The 27,864-nt window shown below is 48.3% G+C and overlaps 1 protein-coding gene across 1 annotated transcript in view; it reads right to left on the reverse strand.

Annotated features, from left to right (window-relative positions):
• The window catches only part of Rgs9 (regulator of G protein signaling 9), a 63,333-nt gene that overhangs the window by 33,551 nt on the left and 1,918 nt on the right, over positions 1-27,864 (reverse strand). The window contains exons 2-8 of the mRNA XM_048365627.1: positions 17,190-17,286; positions 14,446-14,496; positions 12,741-12,847; positions 12,022-12,073; positions 11,682-11,740; positions 9,971-10,047; positions 5,887-5,968 (exon numbers count right to left, since the gene is read on the reverse strand). Of these exons, the coding sequence (XP_048221584.1) occupies positions 5,887-5,968; positions 9,971-10,047; positions 11,682-11,740; positions 12,022-12,073; positions 12,741-12,847; positions 14,446-14,496; positions 17,190-17,286 (525 nt within the window). The remainder of the gene's footprint in view (positions 1-5,886; positions 5,969-9,970; positions 10,048-11,681; positions 11,741-12,021; positions 12,074-12,740; positions 12,848-14,445; positions 14,497-17,189; positions 17,287-27,864) is intronic.

A 27,864-nucleotide genomic window follows, 5' to 3' on the forward strand; every position in this document is an offset into this window, starting at 1 on the left:
ACTGTGAGATCAAGCTGAGAAGGGCTTGCAGCCCAACCCATAGGAGACACGAGGATGTATAAACCTTCCAAGTGAGCTAGGGGGCTGCTTGGGGGCTGTTCTGATATCAGTGATCCCCAGCATCTAACATGGTATGTGATGGAAGCCCAGTTGGGTGAGTGGGCAGAAAGATGAATGGATGGAACAATGGGTGAGTGGGTGGCGGGATGAATGGATAGACAGATGGACAGATGGATAGCATTCCAGTACCATAGTAGGGAAGATGGATGAATGGGTAGGTGGATGGGCAGAGAGATAAATAAATGGATGGATAGACAGACAGACGGATAGCATCTCCAATACCAGCAGATGGATAGATAGACAGACAGACAGACAGACAAGAAAAGGGAGGGATAACACTGAAATTCACAAGTATTCACTAGGATTCATCCATGGGACCCCTGACTCCTCCCAAAGGGATCTTTCCCGCAGTGCAGTGTTCTGCCATGGGCTGGATAAGAAGTAAGACAGCAGTGCTTAGAGAGAGTCCAAGTTTTAGTCAGGCACTTCTGGGATCCAGCCCTGGTTCAGCTGCTTTCCAGGTGGGCCAAAGCTCTTGGAAAGTGCTCTGTCCACACTTACTGCCCCTGCTGGGAAGCAGAGACCATGCGTACAACGTGGCAGGTTCTTCTGAGGGTTTAATGAGAGGGGATGTCCTATGCACTGTCAGTAGAGGGTCACTGTCACTCAACAAGGGAATGGATTCATTAGACAATTTAAAGGTGTGTTTCAGAGTGAGGTCTGCAATCTCTGCTCCCTTCCCCACCATATCTCAACCCTACAGACAGGCTCTGTTGGTTGCTCTCATCTCTTTGAGGCCGGCCATTGAGACCCTTCACTTCCTGGACACTGATGGAGGCCAGGCACCCATCAGGTGCTCAGCATGTGCTATTAACGCAGATTGCACTGAGAAGCACGTGGGGGCCACTGGCTTTCTTTCATCAGAGCTGGCCTCCTCCATAGGACAGAAACAGCTTTAGCTCAGTGGTCAGGCTGCCAGATAGGGCATCCGGTTCCTTTCAGATAAGTAGCAGATGATCTGTGCCTCCGATTGTTTAATACTTGTTGTACATTTGGGTTGAGACTACAGAATATATTGTAATAAGCATGTATTTTATGTAAACATGCTGTTTAGCTGAAATTCAAATGTATCCAAACATCCGTATTTAATTTTCTAAATCTGGCAACCCCACCCAGCAGCCTACCATGGTGGAAAAAAGCGGGCCTACATCCTAGACAAGGAACAGGAAAAAAAGAACAAGACAACAGAAAATATATAGGGAACAAGACAACAGAAAAGGACAGGGAAGGGGTGCCGCTATCCTCTGTGGGGCTGGGACCTCTGGACCTGGATCAACAACTACTTCAGAGCCACTTCCTCTGTGCTGGGCACTGCCCGGGGGGGCTGGCCCCTGCTCACAGGCATCCCCAGAAGGTATACTGAGGCACTTCTAGTCTTAGGGGAGGAGAGGTAGCCTCTCCTCAGAGACTCATCACAAAAGGATAATTAAGAAGCTGGGCACCAGTGGTTCACGCCCATAATCCTAGCTACTCAGGACGCGAGATCTGAGATTCATGGGCAGCCTGGGCAGGAAAGTTCATGAAATTCTTGTCTCCAATTAAACAGAAAAAGAAACAAGCTGGAAGGAGAGGTATGGCTCAAGGGGTAGAGTGTCAGCCTTGAGCAAAAAAGCTGAGACAGCAGCACTCAGACCCTGAGTTCAAGCCCTAGTACTGGGATAACTTATAGCTGTGACTAGTACCACGAAGGAAATACAGATGCCTGAGGCAGAACTCCATGAGAGCTAACTTTGTAGGAAAGGGAAATGGGTGGCAGCTTTCATAACAGTGCTTTGCCTAAAGTGGATTCCAAGAATTTCTCCATCTGCTAGGGAGAAATGCCTGACAATGGATGAAACAGAACACATACCTGAATGTGCATACACACACACACACACACAATTATGCTCATAGGCATGAATATTCACTTTTTTTTTTGCCAGTCCTGGGCCTTGAACTCAGGGCCTGAGCACTGTCCCTGGCTTCCTTTTGCTCAAGGCTAGCACTCTGCCACTTGATCCACAGCACCACTTCTGGCCATTTTCTATATATGTGGTGCTGGGGAATCGAGCTCAGGGCTTCATGTATATGAGGCAAGCTCTCTTGCCACTAGGCCATATTCCCAGCCCATGAATATTCACTTTTACAGACACATACACACACTAGTACACTGGAGTACACACACGCGCGCGCGCACACACACATACTCAGTTGTCTATACTCAGGCTCCCTTCTTACTACCTTGGCATAAAGGCTTGACTTAGCTACCCAGCCCTTCCCTCTGAATCCCTCTGAACTCCACATGAAATCAGCTACTCCAGGGCTCAATGGTTTACCTGAAGAACAGAAATCAACCAGGGCTTCCCTCCGCTTTCTAGACGGGATGTCTGGGACTATCAGACCTGCAGCCTCCACCAGAGTTTGTTGTTCCCCCAGCCTTCCTGATGCCCCATCTTTTCCATCATTTCTACAGGATGGCCAGGCCCTTCCTCGCCTGTCCTGTAGTCCCTGCTCTGGTCTCCTTTCAGCTTCTGTGTGGACAGCAGCTGTCTGTCTCAGTTCATGGAGCTGTAGTCCCATTAAGGTTTCTACCTACAAAACTCCCCCAGCAAGAGGCTGCCTTTCTGCCTCTGTTTGTTTGGGGATTCCCAGGCTTATTCATTCATTCATTCACTCATCCATCAGCTAGCATCATCTTTGGTTTGCTGTGACAGTCAGCAAGAGTCACCGCTGACACAGAAAGGTACACAGATGAAGATAAGCAGACATAAGTGTTAGGGCACAGGAGGCAAAGGCAATCAACCAGTGATGTGCTGCCCAGAGAAAGGAGATACACACACACACACACACACACACACACACACACACACACCTCCTGCCCTGGTGCCACAAACACGAATCCATCCAGAGAGGCACATACTTTGCCCTCTTCAATTAGCATGAAGCCCAACTACATCTCTGGGGCGTAAATGAAAGCTCAGAGAGAGCTGATGTCCACTTCTCAGTGACCCTCTTCTCCTTTCTCTAGTTCTTCCTTCCTTCCTTCACTGGTCCTTGCTCTCTTTCCCAAAGTGTCAGACCGTTCCAATGCATGGGAGAAAAATGATAACTAAAACACTAAATTGGGGCTGGGGATGTGGCTTAGTGGCAGAGTGCTTGCTTAGCATTCATGAGGTCCTGGGTTCAATTCCTCAGCACCACACAAACAGGAAAATCTGGAAGTGGCACTGTGACTCAAGTGGTAGAGAGCTAGCCTTGAGAGAAAGAAGCTCAGGGACAGTGCCCAGGCCCTGAGTTCAAGCCAAGGACTGGCCAAAAAAAAAAAAAAAACAAAAAAACACCAAATTGTTTGGTAAGCCAAATAAAACGTGAGGAGACAGACAGACAGAGAGACAAAGACAGGGACAGAGAGAGAGGTAGAGAAGAGCAGAAAAGAGATCATTTGAGGCTAGAAAATTGGAGAAGTTTGCTACAAGCACATGTTGGCTTGAATGTGGCCTCTGGCAAGCTACCCAGCATTCTGCACATCACTCGCTCATTTGTGCAATAGTCTTAGTCTCTGGCTCTCTGCTTGAACATCCTCAAAGTCACAGGCCAAGTCTTTTTGGGCCCATAGTCCCAATAGTCTCATTAACTACTAGGCATCTGGGATACAGTGGACCTTCAAAAGTATATGTTGGCATTTGGAAAAAAAAACTAAAACCAAAATACATAGAGTTTCCTGTCTTGTTATTCATGATATAGCATCATGTGCCAGGTTACTTGGTCGGGGGGGGGGGGGGGGTGGGCAATGAATAGCCTTTGAAAATACTGTCTTCATAGCTTCTCAGTGTTCCATGAGGTCAGATTCAGCTTCACTGACTCCGCCATCCTCTGTGGTGGAGCATTTAGCCTGATCCTAGCAGGAAACGGAAAGCTGATGTGTCTTCTGTCTGTGTGTGGGGGTTGAAACCAGGGCAACTGAGCTCCATATTCACATGTGTGACCGTAGTATTTAGGGCACACTGCCAAAAATTATCCTCTGCCACAACACCAGGCCTAGGAGAGGGACTACACCCCTGGAGGTCTGGGGTAGCAACACAACCCCCCTCTCCCCCCACCCCAGATGGCTCATGCAAGGAACCATCTCCCCGCTGCATCTATATACATTACTATTACATAGTGCTCACACCTGTACTTTGTTCCATTTGGGTAAAAAGCAGATGAGGAACCTCATCTTCCTTCACCACAGGGTGCTGAATCACGAGTGCCATTTTGGCTCTGTGATTCCCCCACCCCCACCTCACATCCGACCTAGGCCTCTGCCAGTGGTGCTAGTCCCAATGCAGCGGCCGAGCCCCATCCTCTCCCTGGGTGACAGCAATTGGGATTCTAAGCCCTGGAGGAACACAGGAGCGGGGCACATCCGGGGTTTTCTTTCACAGTAGCAGCTTGTGGGGACCACCAGTATGAACTTGCTACTCAGCACCGAGCACTAAGCCTTGATTTCTCCATCTGAGTGATGGGACGATGACATTCTCTGTTTTGTAGCATCATGACCAGGTGGGAAGGAAGCAACCTGGGCCTAGAGCTTCCCACGTACACACAGTGGGTGCTCCATGGTTTCTAGCTACTATTTCACGCCCAGCACCTAGCTTCAGTGCTGGCACAGAGTCAGGCCCAATCAGAGCCTCATAAACGAAGAAACAGATCAATGAAAAAATAAATCAGTTAATGCCATAGCTGCGTGACATGCTATATAGCAGCTGGCCACAGTCAGTCCACAAAGCGACTGTGCCACATCCACAGAGCCAAATGCTCAGTGTGTGGAGGCTGGCTTTTGTCCCACCTCACTGATGGTTTGTTTGTGTCTCCTGGAGACAGTCTGGCAGTCTGTGGGCTCCAGGGCTCCCTGAGTTTGTCAGACAGATTGCTCTTTTCCAGGCTGAGACGCTCCTCAGACTGAATGATGTCTGCTCCATGCATGCCAATAAGAGGGGGAGAATGTTCTGGAAGATTTAAGGAGGCCCCACATGCACTCCTGCCTCATCCTTGAGGACTAGTGTCTGTTTTCTACAGAGAGGAGATTAAGTGTGAAGAACCGTTTCGTGTGCTAGGAGCTTTAGGAGTACAGCAAAGCCTCACTCTGAACATGGGTCCCTGAACATGCTGTCAAAGAGAGACTGGGCATCTTTGAACCCAGGTGTTATGTTTTAGGAGCAGCAGGCAATGTTCTAATGGCCAAGGAGATTACAAAACCCCTGAAATGCAATGACTATATCACATGACATTGTCAGGAGCACAAGGACCCTAGAGGATTAAGATAAGATTCCCCCTTAGATCTAGGGGTTCAGATTCTCTGGCTTTAGGAGTTGTGTGAGCCTCCGCTTGCTTATCAGTAGAATGGGAATGACACTAATCACTTTCACAGGAGAGGGAAGGCAGAATGCTTAGCACAAAATGGTGATGGTGGTGGTGGTGGAGGAGGAAGTCGGGGAAGTAAGGACATGGTGTGGGGGGGAACTGATGGGAGATGGTGGAGGTAAAAATAATGTGGTGCTGGCTGTGTTGGATGTGTTAGTATTAGGGATCACGAACCCGGATGGGCCATGCGCAGACACCAGGCAGGCAGCACAACCCTTCTTCCACCTGAGTAGAGGACACCTACCTACCTGCTCACTCAAGACTGAGCAGTGGCTCGGGCCATTCCAGGTCCACCCCCGGAGGGAGACAGCTGGCAAGGGACATGGAGAGGGCAGGCAGAGGGTGGGGGCGGGGCTCAGAAACCATGAGGGGCCTCAGACTCACCGGGCTCCGGTGCACCAGCCAGTAGGCTTTTTCCTGGCAATCCAGTGCGTACCGATCAGCCTTGTTCCTTTCCTTTCCAGTCCTGAAGGAAGAAAACCATGTTCAAGGCCAGGAGCCATATTTTGAAAGGGTTGTTTGGGGTTTTTTTTGTTTTTGGTCTTTGTTGGCCCATGATAGCCTCCATTCTTGATGATATTTTGCACTGTTCTCCCTGTCTGTCCAAATAACCCAGGTGTGTTAGCTATAACACCAATACCACACCTACACAGGGTACAGGTGTGTCCCTGTATTACTTCACCTAGTCTCCGTGAGTCCTCTTTAGTGGCTTTTTCCAACCTTACTGGTGAAAGAATTAAAGCAAGGTTTTCCCCAGCCAGGGCCACACTCGAGCACAGGGCAGAAATGGGGCTTGCCACCTGGGAGCTTACGCCCTGACCCGGTCTCTCTGATGGCCCCAGCTGCAGTGAAATGACCATCTAGGCTGCACGGAACCCCCACTAGCTTCTTACTATGTCTTCGCCTTGGTAAACCACATGATCAACATCTGGTGGTGCAGGCTGCAATCGATGTCAAGCTGGGCTGGGGGCAGGGGTGGGGGGACATTGGTCTCAGAGTATCTTCTTTTTTCTCTGCTGTCCATCCTTCTCTGTCACTCCAAAGAGCACAAGCCAAGTCAGGGCTTGTTTTTTTCTGAACTCAACTGATGATTGCCATAAGTCATTTCTCTCTCTCTCTCTCTCTCTCTCTCTCTCTCTCTCTCTCTCTCTCTCTCTCTCTCTCTCTCTCTGTCTCCCTCTCCCTCTCTCTCACCACTACTTGGGTTTAAACTCGGGGCCTGGCCACTCTCCCTTAGCTTTTTCCCTCAAGGCTAATGCACTACCATTTGATTTACAGATGCACTTCTGGCTTTTTGTGAGTTAATTCATGGGCTTTTCTGCCCCCCTCTGGCTTTGAACCAAGATCCTCTTATCTCAGCCCCTGTAGTAGCTAGGACTACAGGCGTGAGCCATTGGTACCTGGTTGATCATTCCCATCTTATCTCTCCACCCCTTTCCCACTGTCCATAGGATATGATGCTGGGCCTCCCTCCTCCAGGACTGGGGAGACATCAGTTAATTATGGCCCGAGGTCCACGCTCAGTCCTGTTTCCTGGGTGAGCTGTACTCACATTCATCAACACTTGTTTTCCCAGGCAACGTAAGATGACGCACATGCCCTCACCACGACAGTCAGCAGATTTATCGCCCTGTTAATGTACTGTGAATAACATAATAACCTCCAGAGAGCCCGCTGGGTGAACAGTGCCATTCCAGCAGGGTGTTCTGCCAGCCTCCTCTGGAAATTAAATAGAAACACTGTCGCTCCAGCTTCCCCCTTGACAACCTAACTGGATTTTCCACCAGGTTAACTAGCTTGTCTTGGAGAGGCTGGGCCACACACGGCCTGGGGCATTATGGGGATTCCACCAGTCCCTAAAGACCCCAGTGGTCCTTTCTGGATCAACTCAGCTGCTCCTCTGCAAATGATGTTAACGGACAGGAGTCGTGATGTCTGGAATCTCAGACAGCCAGGAAACTAGGAACTCTTTGTTAGGTCATATAATGATTTTTTTTAACAACAGCATTTGTTTAATCTTTCATCTGTTCATGCATTTATTGATCTTCTATGCTGTTCCATTTACTATGAATATTTTAGTGAACTAAACACAGAGTCCCAGCCTTTGAGGAGATTTTTGGACTAACCACGACACAAATTGGCCATGTAAGCAAACTGGATTGGAAAGGCACGGTGTGCTGTAGGGAAACCCTCAGGGGACTTCGGGGTCAACATGGGGTGGGGTGGCATCTTCAGTGATTTCTGAATAAGTCTACAGTCCTTCGATGCTCTTTCCACAGACAGAGCCGTCCATGCCCTCTCCCTTGAATCCGGGTGGGTTTTCTGTGATAGTTTTGTATGTCACACGCAGCACTGTGAAACTGCTGAGGCCGTACCAGAAAAGAGAGGGAGGCCGCCAGGTTCCTCCTGTGCTGCCAGATGAGCCTACATCTCCTCTAAGCAACCTGACCTCCTCCATGCCGCCATGCTATGAGGAAGCTCAAGCCACACAACACACAGGGCCTAGAAGTTTCCAAAAGAAAACAAGGAATGCCAGCAGGCTCTCACCTGCACCAGGCCCCCAGCTCTCACCACGTGACCATAACTACTAGAGAAGCTTAACGTTGGAACCACTCAGCCCAGGCCCTTCCCACATCCCTGACCTTTGAAAGTCATGGCAGATAATACAATAATTGTTGTTGCTGTTCTAAGCCACTAAGTATAGGGCGCTCTGAGTGCAACAACAGCACATCAGAAAGGGGGACGTGACATTTGAAGTGAATATCCTCTTGACTGCTTGGAGGAAGTGGAGTGGCATGATCCTAATTGTGTTTCAAAAATAGGAGCAGGGCCAATGATACCATCAAGTGGTAGAGCTCTTGCAGGCACCACAAGGTCCTGGGTTTTCTTCCAGTACTTCCAAAGCATCAGATGCTGGAGCAAATTAAGAGTAGAGGGAGGTTGGGAGGGTATGTCTGTGGTTTGGCACACAGTGAAATTGGCTCCACTTGTGTGGTGGCAATGGAGGTGGGCAGGCGTCCACCATGCAGCCTAACTGGGTACCAGCAAGCCTACTGTTCTAGGATCAGGACCTGTGAGGGTGAGCAAGGCCAGCTGATTACCCCACCTTGAATTATCCATGTAAGTAACCACTGCTGGTAGCCACCAGACCTCCCATGGCTCCCTCGCTTCTCAGACCATGGGTGGGATTGTACAGCCCCATTCAGTCCTCTTGGAAGTCAAGCATAACTGTGGGAGTGCAGGTGACAGGTGTCTCTCTAATCTGCAAAGAGTGTCCCTTCCCTGATACAAAGGTAGCAAAGCCCAGATGCATCCTGGACTGAAGGAGCTCAGATGACCCACAGCAGACAGGAACACAACCAAGAAATGAACCTGTAGAATCTAGCCCCTAAGAGTTGGGGGCTATTTGTTCTGATGGCCTAGCCCTTGTCCTGACGGATAGATCACTGTCCCCACCCAACACTTATATCTGGCCCTCATGGACAAGACAGATGTAGCTCTACATCCCCTAGGGACACAAAGCAAATGCAAGCCAGAAGTGGGTGCCCCTAAAGGACAAATCTAATAATAGCTTTTCCTACCTAAAGTCTCCCTGTGGTCCTCTGGTGATCTGCCACTAACACCTCCAGCAAGTATTGTGCTAACTCCTGCCCAGTCCACACTTGGCACTCTGCTCCAGCCATAAGAAATGCTTGCTGGGGCAATCTCCTGCTTTCCAGCTCTAGTGTTCCCTCTGTATCCACCATTGCCATCCTTCACCTAGGTATGTCTTACTCAGCTACCAGTTGAGTGTCGTTTCTACAGCTGCCTCTGCAAACTCCCACCGTGTGGCCCTCACACCATGAGAGTATCAGGGCCTGTTCACTTGTCTTCCTGGCCCACCACAGTGGGTCCTTTTATTCTCTAGAGCTCACCCAGTGCTTGACACACCAAAGCTTATTAAAGATTTACTTTAATAAGGGGGGGGGGAAGCTAGGTGTGGTGAAGCACATCTGTAATCCCAGCTAATCTGAAGGCAGAGGTAGGAGAATCCTGAGTATGAAGCCAGCCAGGCAAGGCCCTATATCAAAGAGAAAACACAACAAACATGGCAGGGGATATAGCTCGGGAGGTAGAGCACTGGGTTTGAGGCACTGGGTTTGATCCCCCACAAAAAAGAAAAGGGAGAGGGAGGAGGAAGAAGGAAGCAAGGACACAAGGAAGCAAGAAGAAAGGGAGGGGAGGAGGAAAGGAATGAGGGAAGGGAGGGAAAAGAGGGAAGAGGGAAGGAGGGAAGGAGGGAGAGAGGGAGGGAAGGAGGAAGGGAGAGAAGGAAGAAGGAAGAAGGAAGAAGGAAGGAAGGAAGGAAGGAAGGAAGGAAGGAAGGAAGGAAGGAAGGAAGGAAGGAAGGAAGGAAGGAAAGAAGGAAGGAAGGAAGGAAGGAAGGGAAGGACACAACCATAGGGCAGGTATGGCCCCTTTCACTCACCTGTACTGCTCTTTGGCCTGCATAATGACAAAGTCCCACTTGTAGTTAATTTTTTTGTTCAAGAAATTGTAATTCTCCTAGAGAAGGAAAATACAAAGAAGAATACTGAGCCTTGGCCACATGCAGCAGAGTAAAAAGCTCTAAGCCATTGGAGCCCATTGTTCTAGATGGACTCGCCCAGCTTCAAGATGATGTTCAATCATTCAAGGGACAGTATGGATTGCCTTCGCTAGGAGTCTTGTCTTTCTCCATTTGGATGTGTTTTGTTTAAACTAAGTAATCCCAAGTCTGACAGGCATGGTAACACACATCTGTAACCCAACACTCAAGAGGCTGAAGAGGCTGGGGATATAGCCTAGTGGCAAGAGCGCTTGCCTTGTATACATGAAGCCCTGGGTTCGATTCCCCAGCACCACATATACAGAAAATGGCCAGAAGTGGCTCTGTGATTTAAGTGGCAGAGTGCTAGCCTTGAGCAAAAAGAAGCCAGGGACGGGGTGCTCAGGCCCTGAGTCCAAGGCCCAGGACTGGCAAAAAAAAAAGGCTGAAGAAAGAGGATCTCAAGTTAGAAGTCAGCCTAAGCCTCAGAAGAAAAAAAAAAGTTAAAATACAATAAACCTATCCCAAACATGACTAGGAAGAAAGGACAAAGGAAGAGGGAATAAAAACTCAATATTCAACCATCGAACATCAAAATCCACAAAGCATATATGAAAATATAACCTATCATTTGTATAGTTAATATATACTAATTTTTAAAAATCCACTCCCAATGTTACTGTGATGCTGGTTGTTGTTGTTTAGGGTTGTTTTGTTTTTGTTTTGCCAGTCCTAGGGCTTGAACCCAGTGCCCAGGTGCATCCCTGAGCTTCTTTTGCTCAAGGCTGGCACTCTACCACTTGAGCCACAGCGCCACTTCCAGCTTTTACTGAGTAGTTTATTGGAGATAAGAGCCTCGTGGACTTCCTGCCTGGGCTGGCTTCAAACCACAATCCTCAGATCTCATCTTCCTGAGAAGCTAGGATGACAGGTGTGAGCCACCAGCACCCAGCTAAAAACATGTTTTTGTTTTATTTTTTTAATTTAAATTTTATTTACAATGAAATGTATAGAAGGGTTACAGTTACATAAGTAAGGTAATGAGTACATTTCTTTTTGAACAGTGCAAAGTGGGAGAAAGACATGTTTTTAAAGAATTAAAATATAGCAAGATGGTTGCCCTCTGCTAGCAATGTGAGGCTTCAGAAGAAGCTTAAGGTTGTACTTAGGGAAATTTGATTCACCCAGACTAAATTAAATAATACGGTATAGTATGAATAAAAGCCTACACAACTGCTTTTGCGCCATAAACTCAAGTTCAATGGTGTTCATGAAGGGTGATCCATAATTATGACATATATCAAGTACACCGTGTTATTTGGAGACCGAAAAAGGAATAAAACATTAGTCCCCAAGTGCCTAACAGGCAAGGGAGCAAGGACCTACACTACAGCATGAGGAATTAAAACTGGACACAGAGAAGAGCTTGTTTCAGCAAACTCCTCCTAAGTAAATCAGGGGATGGATGGGCAGATGGCTGAGTAGATGGATGGGTGGATGGGAGGATAGGCTACAGATCAATGCAGAAGTGTGAGGGAAGAAGAGGGAAAACCCCATTCATGACCATGTCCCACTCTACTATAATTAATTCAACTTGAAAACCTCTTCTTACCTTTTCATATTCTTCTAAAATCCCCTTCTTCTTGATATTTCGCTTGGCGAGATAGATGGCTAGGAAAGAAATCAATGACGCTTTCCATCATCATTATTACATTTCAATTCTCAACGCCTGCTCCCCTTGGCGGCCTCCCTCTGTGAGGCTGCCCAGCTCAGATTACTTAAGAGGATACTCAGCCCAGTGCCCTTCCTCCATCCCCAAGGACCTTCCCAATACAGATGTGAGCTGGCGCAAAGGTACAGGTGACAGCAAGACAAATGTCACCAAGACACAGCAAGTAAACAAGCAACTGCTGAGCATGAGCAAAGGCACAGGAGCGGGGTGAAGTACTTACCATAATCTGTGTCTTCTGCTGGCCACTGCTGAGTGGGCCAAAAATAGGGTGTCTGCAAAAGAAAATAGAAAAACAGTGCTCACCCACTGGGCTGGGATCTCAAGAACAAACCTCTTGCCCTCTAGACCTGGGTTAGAAGAGATAAAAACACCTTAGCCCCCTCCACTATTTTTAATTAACTTTTTTTTTGGGGGGGGGGCCAGTCCTAGGCCATGAACTCAGGGCCTGAGCACTGTCCCTGGCTTCTTTTTGCTCAAGGCTAGCACTCTGCCACTTGAGCCACAGCGCCACTTCCGGCCATTTTCTGTATATATGGTGCTGAGGAATCGAACCCAGGGCCTCATGTATACAAGGCAAGCACTCTTGCCACTAGGCCATATTCCCAGCCCTTTTTAATTAATTTATTTTTTGATCAGTTGTGGGGTTTGAACGCTGTCCCTGAGTTTTTCCGCTCAAGGCTAGCACTCTACCACTTGTAGCCACAGCACCACTTCTGGTTTTCTGGTGGATCACTGGAGATAAGAGTCTCACAGACTTTTCTGCCCCTGGCTGGCTCTGAACTACAATCCTCAGATCTCAGCCTCCTGAGTAGCTAGGATTACAGGCATGAGCCACCTGCAGCCAGCTCCTTTTAAATCCTTGATCTGTGAGGTCAAGCAGTTACCTTTCCAAATAAAATCAATCCTACATGAACACCCAAACTCAAGGCCCAAACTCACCTGAAATCGGTAGAGGCTGCTGTCAGGCTTGAGAATGAGATTCTTGGGGTCTTGCAGAGGGTAGATGTACCCGTATTTGACAATAAAGTTGCCCAAGTTCTGGGCCTCTGGGGAGAAGGAGTTCAGACACAAACATGGAGAGCGAAGGCTAGAGGTTAGAAGGCCATTGCCCAGCCACACATAACACCCCAAACTCCAGGAGAGTGCCCTTCCTACCAGCAAGGTAGCTGAGGGATGCCCAGGTTCTTGAACCTGACTATGGACAGGCATGGGAAGGGGTGGAGGCTAAAAGGTTCTGGCCCCAGGACTGACGACTCAGTAAGTCAGTGAACCTGGATATGAATGGGTACAACATGTGGCTTGCTGCAGGTAACTTGTAGCTGATGGTTGAGAAAGCCCTGGAGAAGCATCTTTAGGCTTTGGGTCTGGAAAAGGTCACAGAGTGGTAAGAAAAAGTCTCTCTGCCTGACCATCAGCCACGCCTTCACTTAGAGAGAAAAGAGGAAGGAGATCACACTGATCCTCAACTATCCCTATGTGTGGCCCACATCCAGAGCCCTCCATTCCTTCCCACATTAATGCCCACAGCCCTCTTCATGTCCAACCAGAGTCGTCTTTCTGGATTTAACTCCGTTACAAGGAAAACCTTCTTGCTAACAAGTAAGAACGGAGGCAGGTAATCCTCCACTGGGAAATCCATCCCCCAACGCCTTCAAAGCCAGAACCTGCCCAGGACTCCTGCCTTCATCCTATCCCATCACCCAAGGCCTGGGAAGCCGTCCTCTCCCGCTCCCCTTTCACGGGCCAGACCCTGAGCTGTCCTGCCTTACTGAACCCACAGCTTTTTTCCCTATGAAATCTGCTCCCCAGAGTCTGTCACTCTGATCAACCCCTACAGATTGCTGCCAAACATCTTAAATAATTACAGGATACCTGCCAGGCTCCAAAGCTGCTCGTGGCTCCCTCACACCTATCTCTAGATAGAACTGGAATATGCAAACAGGTCGGGTGCACTCCCATGCTCCCTCCATCTCCCTAAGTAACTGACATCATCACTCCCAATTTCTCTTCATCGCCCCTCTATTCCCTGTTGGTTCCATGTCTATAGCATTGCTCTAGCCAGTCCCGGCTCGCTGGGAGACCCTTCCAGCTTCTCTTCATCAGTCAAGAGCATCACTTTTCTCCAGCGCCCCTTTTGAGAAGCCTCTTTGGACAGCATTGTCTCCATCTTCCTCTATAGCCTACATGCCCTCGTTATTTTACGTGACATAACTATTTCATCTCAGAAGCATTGTGCTGTTGTTTGGTTTTATTCTTGGAGGTCCTCTCGATGTAAATTCTCTTCCTCTGTGTGTGTGTGTATGTGTGTGTGAGTGTGTGTCAGTCATGGGGCCTGAACTCAAGGCCTGTGTGCTGTCCCTAAGCTTTTGTGCTCATGGCTAGCGCTCTACCACGTGAGCCACAGCTCCACTTCCGGTTTTCTGGTGGTTAATTGGAGATGAGTCTCATGGATGTTCCTGCCCCAGCCAGCTTCGAACCATAATCCTTAGATTTCAGCCTTCTGAATAGCTAGGATTACAAGTGTAAGCCACCAGCATGCAGCTCAATGTAAATGTCTTAGCCACACCAGCCACACAAAGCCTTGGTCTAGTTTTCCCTGTAGTAGGGTAGACACAGTAGTCAGCAATAATCAATAGATCCTCACCCAAATTGGAGATCCAAAGACGCTGGACAATCCACTGCAGAACATCACCTCCTGCACAACAGAGATGAATTCGGTCACTATCACAGTCTCGTAACTCACCCCCAGGGGGCCATACCCTCCTCCGTGTGGTTGCCTGCCTGGTCTCCTCTCTGCTCATCCAGGATCTTGTCCCTCAACTGCTCAAAACCCTCAGGCTCCTGGATCCCACTTATCCAGTTCATTCTTTGTAGCCTGCATGTCAGGGTTGTCCACGACGTGACTCCAGCATCTGCAACTCAACCCTCACCTCCCCCACACACGCTCTTCAATTCTTATCACACTTTGTCAAGGACAATACTTCCTACATAGACCACCTTGCACTAGACACTAAACACAAAGTGGATCCAAGGCCAGCCATTTAAGGAGCAGGAAAGTGGCTCACAAAGCTTGCAAACAGGGCTGGGGATATAGCCTAGTGGCAAGAGTGCCTGCCTCGGATACACGAGGCCCTAGGTTCGATTCCCCAGCACCACATATACAGAAAACGGCCAGAAGTGGCGCTGTGGCTCAAGTGGCAGAGTGCTAGCCTTGAGCGGGAAGAAGCCAGGGACAGTGCTCAGGCCCTGAGTCCAAGGCCCAGGACTGGCCAAAAAAAAAAAAAAACAAAAAAAACAAAAAAAAAACAAAGCTTGCAAACAAAGACATAAGACACGAGGGGATGGAACCTTGTCCATGACACTTCCCTCTTTGGGGGTTGGGAAGGGAGACTTCTTCTGGTATTCTCTTCTGGTATCCCTTTGGGAATACTCACACTCCCCAGGCTTAATCACAGTCCTCCAGCTATGGCTGGGTGTGGACAAGCTTTGTCTCTTCCCCTCGTGACCACACCACCAAGGGCATGGATGCTCCGCTATTGTGTCTCTTGGTACCTGCATGCCACCCATTCTTGTTTGCAATGGGTTTCCTTTCCCTGGATTCATCTTTGGCTGAAAAACATTCATCATCTAACATCCTGCTTCAAAAATCCCAGGCTGTTGTATGTGAAAGATGAAATATAACTGGATATGATAACTTATACAGGACCCCAGGTAATCACACACAGATTAAAGGAAGATGCCCTTAAGGGATGAACCCAAAGGCACAACTCCTCTCAACAAAGTTATCAATGCAAATTCCAGGAAATGGAAACATGGTGTTTTGTTGGAGGTGGTGGTGTTTGTTTTTGCTATTGGGTGTTGTTTTTTTCTTTGAAGAGGGGCAGAAGGGGTAGGGCACAGAAAGAGAGAGGAAGGGAGAGAAGATGCAGTCATGGAATTCAGTATATACTATGTAGAAAATCAACTGTGCAACTTATGGGCAGGGACAGGAGAACTGGGAAGAAGCAAAGGAAGGGGTGACAGTCTCCAACAAATGTACTCACCACCTGACTTATGAAATGGAAACCCCTCTGTACAACATCTGAATAATATCAATAAAGTTGTGTGTGTGGGGGGGGGGGTAAATCCCAGGCTGGGGCATGTTGACATTGCAATCTCTCTTTTAAAAAGCCTCTCTTTAGAAGCTACACACAGCCGCTACCAGCCCAAGAGTCAAGGCTATTCTCATCCTCTTGATTGCTTCCTGAAATAGATAGAGTAAGCTCTGGATGCCACTGGCCTTGCTACCAGACGGTCTGTGCTGACCGCAGGGCAGGCTACTCAGGTTCCCACTTCAGCCATCTTTTTCTAGAAACCTGGCACTGCTGATGCAAGACCAGGGTGCTTTGCTGTGGGACCTGTGTGTACAAGAGACAGAAGACCCCCATGCAGCAAGAGTAAGGAGAAACATGGCAGGGTAGATGCCACCCAGATCCAGAAAACCAAGTGTAGATCTACATACTAACAGTAGATGAGGTGAATTCTAGACTCAAAGAGCTAGCATGTGGCTTAGAAAAGCAAATGGCTTCTGTATGCATGATGTAATACCTACTGTTTACAAGATCTTAAAGAGTGGCTAACGGAGGAGTCAAATGCCTTCTGCTGGTGCCAGCCCCTTCCTCCAGCCAACCTCCCCATTGATGCCCTGCAGGCCCTTTAACTCCAACAAGAAGAGCTGGGGGCTCCAACCTAGATTATATGACTATGATCTAGAAGGTAGGGAAGAGTGGAGCAGGGCAAATGTGCATTTCTTTCCTAATAAATGTGCATTTATTTCCCACTGCCTGATTTCATTAAAACAAAACAAGCCGGCCGCCAGTGGTTCACACCTGTAATCCTAGCTACTCAGGAAGCTGAGATCTGAGGATGGCAGTTCAAAGCCAGCCCATGCAGGAAACTCCATGAGACTCTTATCTCCAATTAGCCACTCAAAAACCGGAAGTGGCGCTGTGGCTCAAGTGGTAGAGCACTAGCCTTGAGCTAAAGAGCTCAGGGACAGCGCCTAGGCCTAGAGTGCAAGCCCCACAACCAACAGGAGAAAAAAATGAAAAAGACAATTAAGTTTTCTAAAAATGAGCTTCTAGGAACAATGGTGAAAGGGACCTATCGCTTACAAGAAAATCAAAGTGCAGAAATCAGCAAACTTATTCTGCAAAGGGCTGGATAGTAACTATTTCAGCAGTGTGGGTTCCGATTCCACTCTGCAACTTAACCCTGCCCTTGGCATGTGAAAACAAGAGTGAATGGACATGCATGTGTTCTAGTAAAACTTTATTCATAAACACAATGGCCAGAGAAGAATTGGCCTGTGCGCTTGAATTTGCCAGCAAATTCACAAAGCCGCCTCACCTGTCATGGCGTGAGGGACACTGGTGACCAGGACCCTCTGGTTCTGCATTCTGACCCCTGTGTCTGGGTTCTGCATGTCTTTCACCAACGCTTCAATCTGCAAGACGGAAAAGGGGGGAAAGTCAGCTGATGGGAACTCTGCCAGGGCAGGATCCAAAGACAGGAGGGGACCCCGGGGCCTCCAACCCTGCAGGAGTCAGACCCGCACTGAATGGTTCCCTCGGGAACAGAGACACTCACGTGCCTCATTGACCCAGATGCCTCCTGGGCTGCCTGAGCTCCTGCAGGTACCTCCGGACTCAAAGGGGCTAGACAGGGCTCAAGAGCAAAGACTCCTTAACAAAAAAAATTTTTTTTTTTTTTGCTGGATAGAAAGTGAGAAAATACCACCTACGCGTGCCCAGGGGGAGAGAGCGACAGAGGAGCTGGCGTGGCGGGGGGAAGCCAGCTCCTGGGGGGCTCTGCAGGTCACACCCGAAGTGTGGGGTTTGTTCCAGTGGCTGGAGCCAAGAGCCTGTTGGAAGTGTACCCGAGGCAGAGAGAAGAGGTTTGTCACAGCAGGGAAAAATGGGTTCGCCCAATCCATTCCAAGTCACCTCCACAGTCCAGCCCATCACGTGAGCTTTCCAGTTCCTTCACAATAATTCCCACACGTGACTGCCTGGCCCGTGCACTGCCAAAGATATTGTACTTGGAGTGAGGGCCAAGGGCAAACCACCAGCCTCCACGATGGAAACCTCTTTTCTTTAGGACTCTTCTCCTTGCTCCTCCTCACTGGGGCTCTCACGTCTAGTCACACCTGCCACCTTGCTGTTCCTGACAATGTCAAGCACACCCTCTGCTAGACACAGGGCTTTTGCTCTGGCTATTCAGTCAGCCTGTTCCTAAGAGGTTTCCTTGGCTCATTCCCTCCCCTGCTCCCTCTTCTGGTATTCCCAGGTCTACCCTGGCCATGTTACTCAGTGCTGCAACCTCAGTCCCACCCTGTTTGCATTTCCCATTGCATTCAGCATCCGACAGACTGAGTCAGTAAGCACCTTAGGACACTGTTAGTCGTGTACCTCTCTTCCCTCCTAGGAGCTAGCCCTCCAGGGACCGGCCTTCGGTCCACCTTGCTCCCTTGCTGTATTCTGACTGCTTGGATGAATGCCTGGTACACAGGTGGCACTTGATAAACAGCTGGTGCAGGAATAATAAAGAAATGGTGATAAGGCCTTGATGGAGCACCAGCAAGTGACCAGGTAGCTCAGTGAGTGGCAGAGAAGAATACTGAGGTTTGTGATTACAATTGCCAGTTACCAACATGAGAAATGCAAAAAAATAAAAAGGAGGGGATGTCGTTTAGTGGTAAAGCACTTGACTAGCACGCATGAGGTCCTAGGTTCCATCCCTAGTACCAAAAATAAGAGAGAGGAAAAGGAAGAAGTAAGGAAAAAGAAGGGAGGGAAGGAGAGGAGAAGGAAGGGAAGGGAGAGGAAGGGAAGGAAGGGAGGAGAAGAGATGGGAAGGAGAGAAGGGGAAGGGAGAGAATGAGAGGAAAGAGAAAGAAACAAGGAAGGAAAGGGAGAGAAAGGACAGAAAGGAAGGGGAAGGGAGGGGAAGAAAGGAGGAGAGAAAGCAGAGAAGGGAGAGAAGGGAAGCAGATAGGGGAGGGAAGAAGAAGAGGGAAGGGAGAGGAAAAAGAGGGGACGGGGAGGGGAAAGGAAGAGGAAGATTGGGGGAGGGGGAAAGAGCATCCAGAATCACATACTTCTGCTCTTGCTCGTTAGCTACCAAGAACTGCTGAGAGACCGACACTATAGCGAGTGTCTGGAAATGGCCTCCTCAACTTTGGAACAGAAGAGGATCAGAGAGATAAACTAGAGAGCCATGAATATTCAAAGGAATGTTGGGAGCCAGAGAAACATCAATACACTGTCAAGGAAGACTGAACTGCAAGAAGACAGCACCAAGACAGCCCCACGCATCTTTAGACGGATATGGTGGTAGACGCCTGTCATCCCAGCCCTTGGGAGATAAAAGCAGCAGAGTCTCACATTCAAGGCCAACCTGGACTATACTCCATCCCAAAAACAAACAAGAGAAAAAAAGTTTTCCCACCTGAAAAAAATTAAATGGAAATAAAATCAGCTGCAAAATTACTTGTACACTATTTGAAAGCCGTGGTAACCTGGTGTTTCTTGACATCTAGTGTTCGTGACTGATATTAATCAAGCCTCATATCCAAACCCCACATCCTCCAGGGAAGTCCCCACTAATGGGAAGACCGTGTTAGGGCTTGGGTCTGAGGTGCCCCCAGAGGCCCCTATGCTGATGGCTTGGTCCTGCAGCAGCGTTCTGAAGCAGGACTTTGGGCAGGTGATTGGGTAGGCTAGGGCTCTGACATTATCCATGGATTAGTCTCATAATCTGATAGGCTATTTGGAGGTGATAGAAACTTAGGGGTAAGACCTTGTTGAAGGAAATGGTCTTTGAGGGCTTTATCTTCTCCTGGCCACCCCTTTCATTCCTCCCCTCACCCATTTCCCACTTAGTAATTTTGGACCACAGTTGATCATGAGTAACAACACCCTCAACACTGTAGGCTCACCCCAATGAACAGAGCCATTTTTGAGTTTGAAGGTGCTTGTGATCAGAAGAAAAAGAATTCCAGGCTCCTGCCTCCTCTGAAAGGTATTTCTTTCTCTCCTAACAGAAGGATCTCAGGCAACTCACATAACCTCTTTCCTCTTCTATAAAATGAGGACTATGATAGTATGTGCCCCGTTAATTGACATGGTTCTGTAATTGTTTAGAATCAAATGAAATAACTACGTTAGCTGGAGTACTGGTGGCTCACGCCTGCCATCCTAGCTACTCAGGAAGCTGAGATCTGAGGACCATGGTTCGAAGTCAGCAGAAAAGTCTATGAGACGCTCGCTCATCTCTAACAAAAAGCTGCAAGCAGAGATATGGCTCAAGTGAACAAGCTAAGTGAGAGGGAGGAGAAGAATTCAAGTCCCAGTATTGGCACCCCCCCACCCCCCCAAAAAAAGTTGATTCTGACTGCAATTTAAAAAAAAAAAAACAGAAGAGGAAATTAAGTGAAATGATTCCTCAAACTGTATATACAGGATGAGCAAACTGTCCCAATGTCGTGAGCATAGACTGTCTGGCACTCTGAGGGGTGGGTTCCCAGACTCTGAGCCTGTCCACCCACACAGGAGAAGGAAGAGATGGACACTAGAATTCTTGTGAGCTAGGAATGTAAAATGGCATAGAATGTAGAATGGACAGCCCTCCAAGAAATGAAAAGTAGACACATGACCTAGCATGTGACCCAGCAATTCCCCCCTCCCCACCCCCCCATCTGGAGGCAAAGGAACTGAAATCAGGATCCTGGACAATATTCATGCCATGTTCATCGCCTCACAGTGATGGCAGTCAAGATGTGTAAACAGTATCTAAGAGTCTATGAGCAGATTAACAAGAGGCGGTGTGTGTACACATCCGGAAAAAGCCTGTAACATGGAACAATGCAGAGAGGAGCCATGAGGACATTTTAATAAATAAACTAAGCCAGGCACAGAGACAGACAAATCACCCGTGTGAGCCACCTCATACAGGCAAATTTATGGGATGGGAAAGTAAATGCCAGGGACTATGGGGAGGAAATAAAACATGGTTCATTAATGGATATAAATCTCAGTTAAAATGAATGTACTGCAAAAATCTGCTATGTCATGTTGTTCTTGCACTTAATAATACTACACTTCATTTTTAAGAGGGTAGATCTCATGTTAAGTAGTATTACCACAATAAAATAAAATAAAGTTAGCCAGGCACTGGTGGATCAAGCCTGAAATCCTAGCTACTCAGGAAGCTGAGATCTGAGGATCAGAGCCTGAAGACAACCCAAGCAGGGAAGCTGGTGAGACTCTTATCTCCAATTAACCTGGCTCAAGTGCTAGAGTGCTAGCCTTGAACAAGGCAGCTCAGGGACAGCACCCAGGCCTTGAGTTCAAGCTCTAGTATTGGCACAAAATAAAAAATTAAAAAATAAAATAAGCCATTGATCCATCTGCGTTGGAGGGGAAAGGTCTTTTGGGGAAGCCTTGAATTTGAAAATATGACTTTACCTCCCACTCCTCCAGCCTGTTCCTGAAGCTGGAAGGCTCCCACCTTCACAAGGGGCGTGGGAAAATGTCCTAATTCAGCCTTGAGCAGTGGGGGTTCCCTGTGTCAATCTTTGTTGTAAGATCAGCATGTGAAGCTAAAGTATCAGCTCAAGAAACAAGCTGAAATCCATGCACAGGCCTGTGGCTCAGCCAGCCAATGAGCTCCAGGTAGCACCAGGGCTCCCTGTGAGGGGCTGAGCATACACTTGGTCTGCACAGACCCTTTTAGCTCATGGAATTGCTTCACTTCAGGTTCATTCAAAGTGGGAGTCGTCTGTGGGGCCAGAGCTTGGCCATGTCTCAGGCCGTGGGTAGGTGGCAGAAAGAGAAGCAAAGAGATCATCCCATTGGCCGGGACAGACAAAGGACCAAGGAGCCATGTCTTCCTGAGAGCTGCAGAAGCAACTCCTTCTAGAGTTAACTACGTCTTGGAATATAGGATGCTTCGAGAACCCCTTCTAGAGTTAACTGTGGGTCTTGGAATATACAATGCTTCAAGAAGCACCTGATTTTTGCAACGGTAAAGCCCAAACCTTCCCTCTCCCGTGTCAGCTATCAGAGAAAAATCTGTATTCCTGGGGATTTTTTTTTTAATTAGAAGAAATAACAGCATTGCCTGGAAACAAAAGGCCCATCTACTGGAGGAGAAATGAAAATCTCACCTCCAAAGTTTCACCTGAGTTCCCCTGACAAAGTCAGTGGGTTTGATTCCTTCTCTGCCTCAAAAAGAGAAAAAAAAAACCCAGTTATTATGAGTTTGAAAATAACTTTCAGAGGAGGCATAATGAGAGTTATTTTAAAATCACAATGAGGAGAGTCAAATTTCTTTCTAGCAGGTGTGTCAACCCTTTGCAGAAAGGAGTAGTGGGTGGGAGGGACGACTGTCACGTGGGCCTGGGGAACATTTGAAGGGGTTCGACCCATTGGATTCTGAGCAGCCTTCCTCAGACTTTCCTCATACACAACCTCTGAGAGGTCTCCCTGGTCATCTCACTCAGAAAGGACAGGGTTCCTGCACATGCCGTTGTGTCTCAGAGATTCTCTTGTGAGCTGAGTTGTATCTCAGTCCCCAATTTCATATGTTAAAGTCATACCTAGAGCTGGGAATATGGCCTAGTGGCAAGAGTGCTTGCCTCATATACATGAAGCCCTGGGTTCGATTCCCCAGCACTACATATATAGAAAATGGCCAGAAGTGGCGCTGTGGCTGAAATGGTAGAGTGCTAGCCTTGAGCAAAAAGAAGCCAGGGACAGTGTTCAGGCCCTGAGTCCAAGGCCTAGGACTGGCAAAAAATAAAAAAAAATAAAAAAGTCATACCTAACCCCCAATACCTCAGATGGTGATTGATTAAAGAGGTAAGTAAGAGCTACGAATGATGGCAGATACTTGTAATCCCAGCCCTTGAGAGGCAAAGGCAAAGAGGATCACAAGTTTGAGGCTAGCTTGAGATACAGAGAGAGAGAGAGTGAGCGAGCGAGAGAGACAGAGAGACAGACAGAGAGAGAGAGAGAGAAGAGAGAGAGAGAGAGCCTGCCTCAAAAAAGAACAAGGTCTGAGAGCCAGGTGCCAGTAGCTCACATCTCTAATCCTAGCTACTAAAGAGGCTGAGATCTGGGGATCTATGTTCAAAGCCAGCCCAGATAGGAAGGTCTGTGAGACATTTATCTCTAACCATCAAAAAACAAAAAACCCAAAACAGTTGGAAGTGGAGGTGTGATTCAAGTGGTAGAGAGCTAGCCTTGAGCAAAAAAGTTAAGGGACAGTGCCCAGGCCTTGAGTTCAAGCCCCAGGCACAGAAAATAAAACAAAGCCAAACAAGGTCTGGGGATACAGTATATACTGGTATTAGAACTAGGGAAGGAAAAAGGAATATCAAAATCCAGAGACAAAAGATTAAAAAAAAAAAGACTCCAAAAGCAATACTTACAAAACCATTTGGTGTAAACCAACTGGGGGAGAAGGAAAAGTGGAAAGGGAGGGGGGAATGAGGGAGGAGGTAACAAATTATACAAGAAATGTACCCACTGCCTTAGGTATAAAACTGTAACCTCTGGGCTGGGAATATGGCCTAGTGGCGAGAGTGCTTGCCTCATATACATGAAGCCCTGGGTTCGATTCCCCAGCACCACATATATAAAAAACGGCCAGAAGTGGCGCTGTGGCTCAAGTGGCAGAGTGCTAGCCTTGAGCAAAAAGAAGCCAGGGACAGTGCTCAAGCCCTGAGTTCAAGGCCCAGGACTAGCAAAAAACAAAACAAAACAAAACTGTAACACCTTTGTATATCACTTTTGACAATCAATCAATAAATATATATTATATAAATATATATATAAATAATAATAAATATCTACTAACAAAAAATAACAGGGTCTGGGAACGTAGCTCAGTGTTAAAGTGCTTGCCTAGCATGTGAAAATAAGGGGGGGGGGTTATACTCTAATCCAACAGGACTGGCATCCTCAAGAGAAAAGATCAGAATATCAGCTGAGAAGACAATGTGGAGACACAAACAGAAGACAGCCATCCACACACCAAGACAAGAGTTCTCAGAAGAAACCCACCCTCTGCACACTGCTCGCGGAATCCCAGCCCCCAGAACTGTGAGGAAATGCCTTTCTGCTGTTGAAGCCACCGAGCCTGTAACATTTTTTTATGGTAGCTTGCGCAGACAGGCTATCCTTAATCAGAAAAAATCCTTCCCCACTCTCAGAGAGGCAACTGCATTCTTTCCCACATTCTCCTTGCCTTTCTGCTCCAAACTGCTGCGAACTGTCACCCCCAGCTCCTTGGGTCCTGAGGGTGCCTCTGCTCCTCAGGAGATGAGGGAAGGCCAGGCCTCTCCCCACAATGGTTGAGCAGTGTCCCTGTCCCCAGCCAGATCAGCTTCCCCTCCCACAGAGATGCCACAAAGGTAGGCCACCGCTGACCTGTGCTGGGGTAGGGGAAAGAAGGGAGGGTGACACCATGTCGGGAGAAGCGGGGAGAGGAGTGGGGTATCGGCCCCACACTTCCTCTCTCAGACACCCATGAGCAGAGATGTGACTGCAGGCGTCCCATCCCGGGGACCCCCACATCACGAAGGGATCAGACACGACGGCTCTGATAGCTGTGACGGCTCTGACATCCCACCCACCGCACCCACGTTGCTCCTCCAATTAACGAGCTGTCACTCACGGTGGAAGATCTTGGGGGCTGGAACTTTCCTTTAAGCTGGAAGAGGCTCCCAGGGGGACAATTATAATGAGGATTCGTCTACTTGGAGATGAGGTGAGTGGCCCAGAACCACAGGGTTACTTTGCTGATAGAGAAAGGTGGGATCACGGCTGGGCAGACTCCTACCTACCCATTGCCAGCTCCTCCCAACATCTGGAAGACACTCACCTGCACCCGGCCTACTATTGTGGCACTCTTTCACCTGAATCTGCTCCTGGCAGCCCAGCCACAACCAAGCAGGAATTCCAGATGGCCCCCGGCAAGAACTGCAGTAGCCAACTTCTATTGATTCTGGGGGGTTTTGTTTTGTTTTGTTGCCAGTCCTAGGGCTTGAACTCAGGACCTGGGCACTACCCATGAGCTTCTTTTACTCAAGGCTAGCACTCTATCACTTGAGCCACAGCATCACTTTTGGCTTTTTCTGTGTATGTGGTACTGAAGAATCGAACCCAGGGCTTCAGGCATGCTAGGCAAGCACTCTGCCACTAGGCCACATTCCCAGCCCCTTGATTCTGGTTTTGTCTATATCTCTTATCTACCCACTGACTCAACCCCAGTGGATCATCTGCAAACAGTAGGCTAACAATGGGCTGGGGACAGGCTCTACCTTCACACGGGTTTGGGTCCACAGCCTTTAATATGCTCTCTATCCCAGGGGACCTGTTTAGGGAACCATCTTGTACACTCTAAAATATTACCGTCTGTCTCTACCCACTCAGTGCCAGTACAATTCCCAGTGGCAGTAGCCCAGAATATTGTTGCCAAATGGCCCCAGAGCTGCCATTTTATCTGCATAGTCAAACCACCTGGGAAGGTCTTTTTAAAAAGACAAATGTCTAGGCCTCACCCCAAGCCAAATAATTAGAAATTCTAATGACAGTGACTTGATGTGAATCCTTTTCAAGATGCAGCCAGGGTTGAAAAGCAGTCACACCTTCTCATCAGAATCCACTTGTAGCATGCAAACCAACCCAGCTTATTCATCCCTGGTTTTAAAGCATCCAGCAGCTTCACGTTAAACACAGAAAGCATTAAGTGCTCAGCATATTATAGGAAGCTCTCCAGCTCTGGGCCCTTCTCAACCACACACTCTTCCTATCCATCCACTCCAAACCCACCCCCCATCCTCTCCAGGAAGCTGTCCTGACCCCAAAGATTCCCCGCATGCCTCTCTTACGCATCTGTATTTTGCATCTGCCTACAATGCCACTCATCTTCCCAAACTCCTTTAAAATTGTTTTTGTTAACTTGACTCAGTTGGGAGTTCCTCATGAAATCTAATCCCCACCACACACACATACACCAGACAGAACTCCCCCATCCATCCCAGCTGGGTGTATCAACAACAATGTCTCTGTTTATACAGCTGTCTTTCTCAAGGTGCTCAGAGCAACCTGGTGTCCCCTACACCTGGCGTAAAAATGCTCCATTAAGTGTATTGAGTTAACAAATGATACAACCATCTGCCCAGGAATCTGACATCCTCTTCTCAAGTAGAGGAGGGAGGGAGGAAGGGAGGAAGGGAGAGAGAGAGAGAGAGAGAGAGAGAGAGAGAGAGAGAGAGAGAGAGAGAGAGAGACGCCAGGAGCCACAGGAAAGGTAAGCCATGTAATAGAAGACCCTCCTCATGTCACCAAGAAAGCCAATCCCATTGGAAATCTCAAGGGCAGAGGGAGGTTGGATTGGCTGGGCTGGTGACCTGGAAATCACAGACATGTGTGGGCAGCACCAGAGCAAATGCGTGTGGGTATGAGAGCCACTAGAAACCACTTACTTGTGGCTCTTTAATCCGCGTGTCCTTGGCTAACCCCACCCTCAGCAAAGCCCTGGGCCAGGTGGGCCCTCCGTCTCTTCCCATCACACCTCCACCAAGCCCAGGCATCCGGGTGGGCAGTGGCCTGGGCGAGGGGCAGGAAGGTCCAGCCACGGTGTGGAGCTGGAGGTGGAGGCACAGGGGAGTGACATCAGCACTCACAGGAGGACACTTTGGACCTGTGCCCACCCCCACCCCCCCCATGAGAAGACTCCATTCCCTGGGGTCACTGCAGTGGAGGACATCACCTCCCCTCCTCGGGCTCACATCAGCAAGTCTGCTGCATTCCTTGCCTATTCCAGCTTCTGCAATGGTTCCTTAAGGAATCAAATTGTCTCCAAAGAGTAGCAAGAGCTCATTTCCATCCCTCCACCTCAATCCACCTTTCTTCCAATTCTGTCTCTTACAAAATCACATGTCTGCAGATCCAGCAGATTCCCAGGCCTTCCAGCAACAGTGGCGTGTGCCCTTCCCTCTCTTCAAAGCATCTTCCTTTCTCTCAGCCGGAGCCTCCTATTTATCCCTCAGCTCCATGTCCCCGGCACATCGAAGGCTTGTCCCGCAGCCTCCTGACCCTATCTTACATCACAGAAATGTTTGTGTCATTGTTTAGCACTTGGAAATGGACAATGGCCACTTCTGTAATATTTTTGTATCTTTTTCTGATCCTACTATTTTATTAATATTATTATTAAAAATATTATTATTATTGCCAGTGCTAGGGCTTGAACTCAGGCCCTGGACCTTGTCCCTGAGCTTCTTTTGCTCAAGGCTAGCACTCTACCATTTGAGCCACAGTGCCACTTTCAGCCTTTTCTGTGTGGTTTATTGGAGATAAGAGTCTCACAGACTTACCTGCCCAGATTGACTTTGAGCTGTGGTCCTCAGATCTCAGCCTACTGAATAGGCAGGACTACAGGCATAAGCCACCAGCACCTGGCTTGTCCTATCACTTTAGTGGCTGTGTGATTAGCAAGTTTCTTAACCTGTCTGGGCCTCAGTTTCTTTCTTCATAAAATAATAATCACTCATTTCATCAGACCACTGTCCAATGAAACAAATGAGAAAATGCCTGGAAGACCCTGTTAGGGACAAACTGCACATTATGGTAAACCTGGAATGGAGAATGGCACCTGACACCATGCACCTGCCCTTGGTGCAGACCGTTCTCCAGAAGATGCCTGGTCCAGCTGATTGGCTACTGCTCCCCAACACCTGTTCTGCAGAGCCTTTCCTGTTTCCTGCTCTCTAAACAGCTCTGTAACATGATCCCAAACATTGGAATCCACAGGCAGGGTCCTAGCCAGTGCAAGACAAAGGGGAAGCACTATTAAAGACAGGGGTGCAATCTGTAGACACAGGAACGGAAGTCAGTCCACTAGGGGGGTTGGCAGAACCCACCTTCACAGTGGAGGGGCCTATGCGGGGGAAGAGGAAGGAATGGAAGGATGGCAGAGGGGCAATAGGAGGCTCCCACAGAAGGAGCCCGAG

Source organism: Perognathus longimembris, chromosome 17, assembly GCF_023159225.1.
Source record: "Perognathus longimembris pacificus isolate PPM17 chromosome 17, ASM2315922v1, whole genome shotgun sequence".
In the NCBI taxonomy this organism is placed as follows: Eukaryota; Metazoa; Chordata; class Mammalia; order Rodentia; family Heteromyidae; genus Perognathus; species Perognathus longimembris.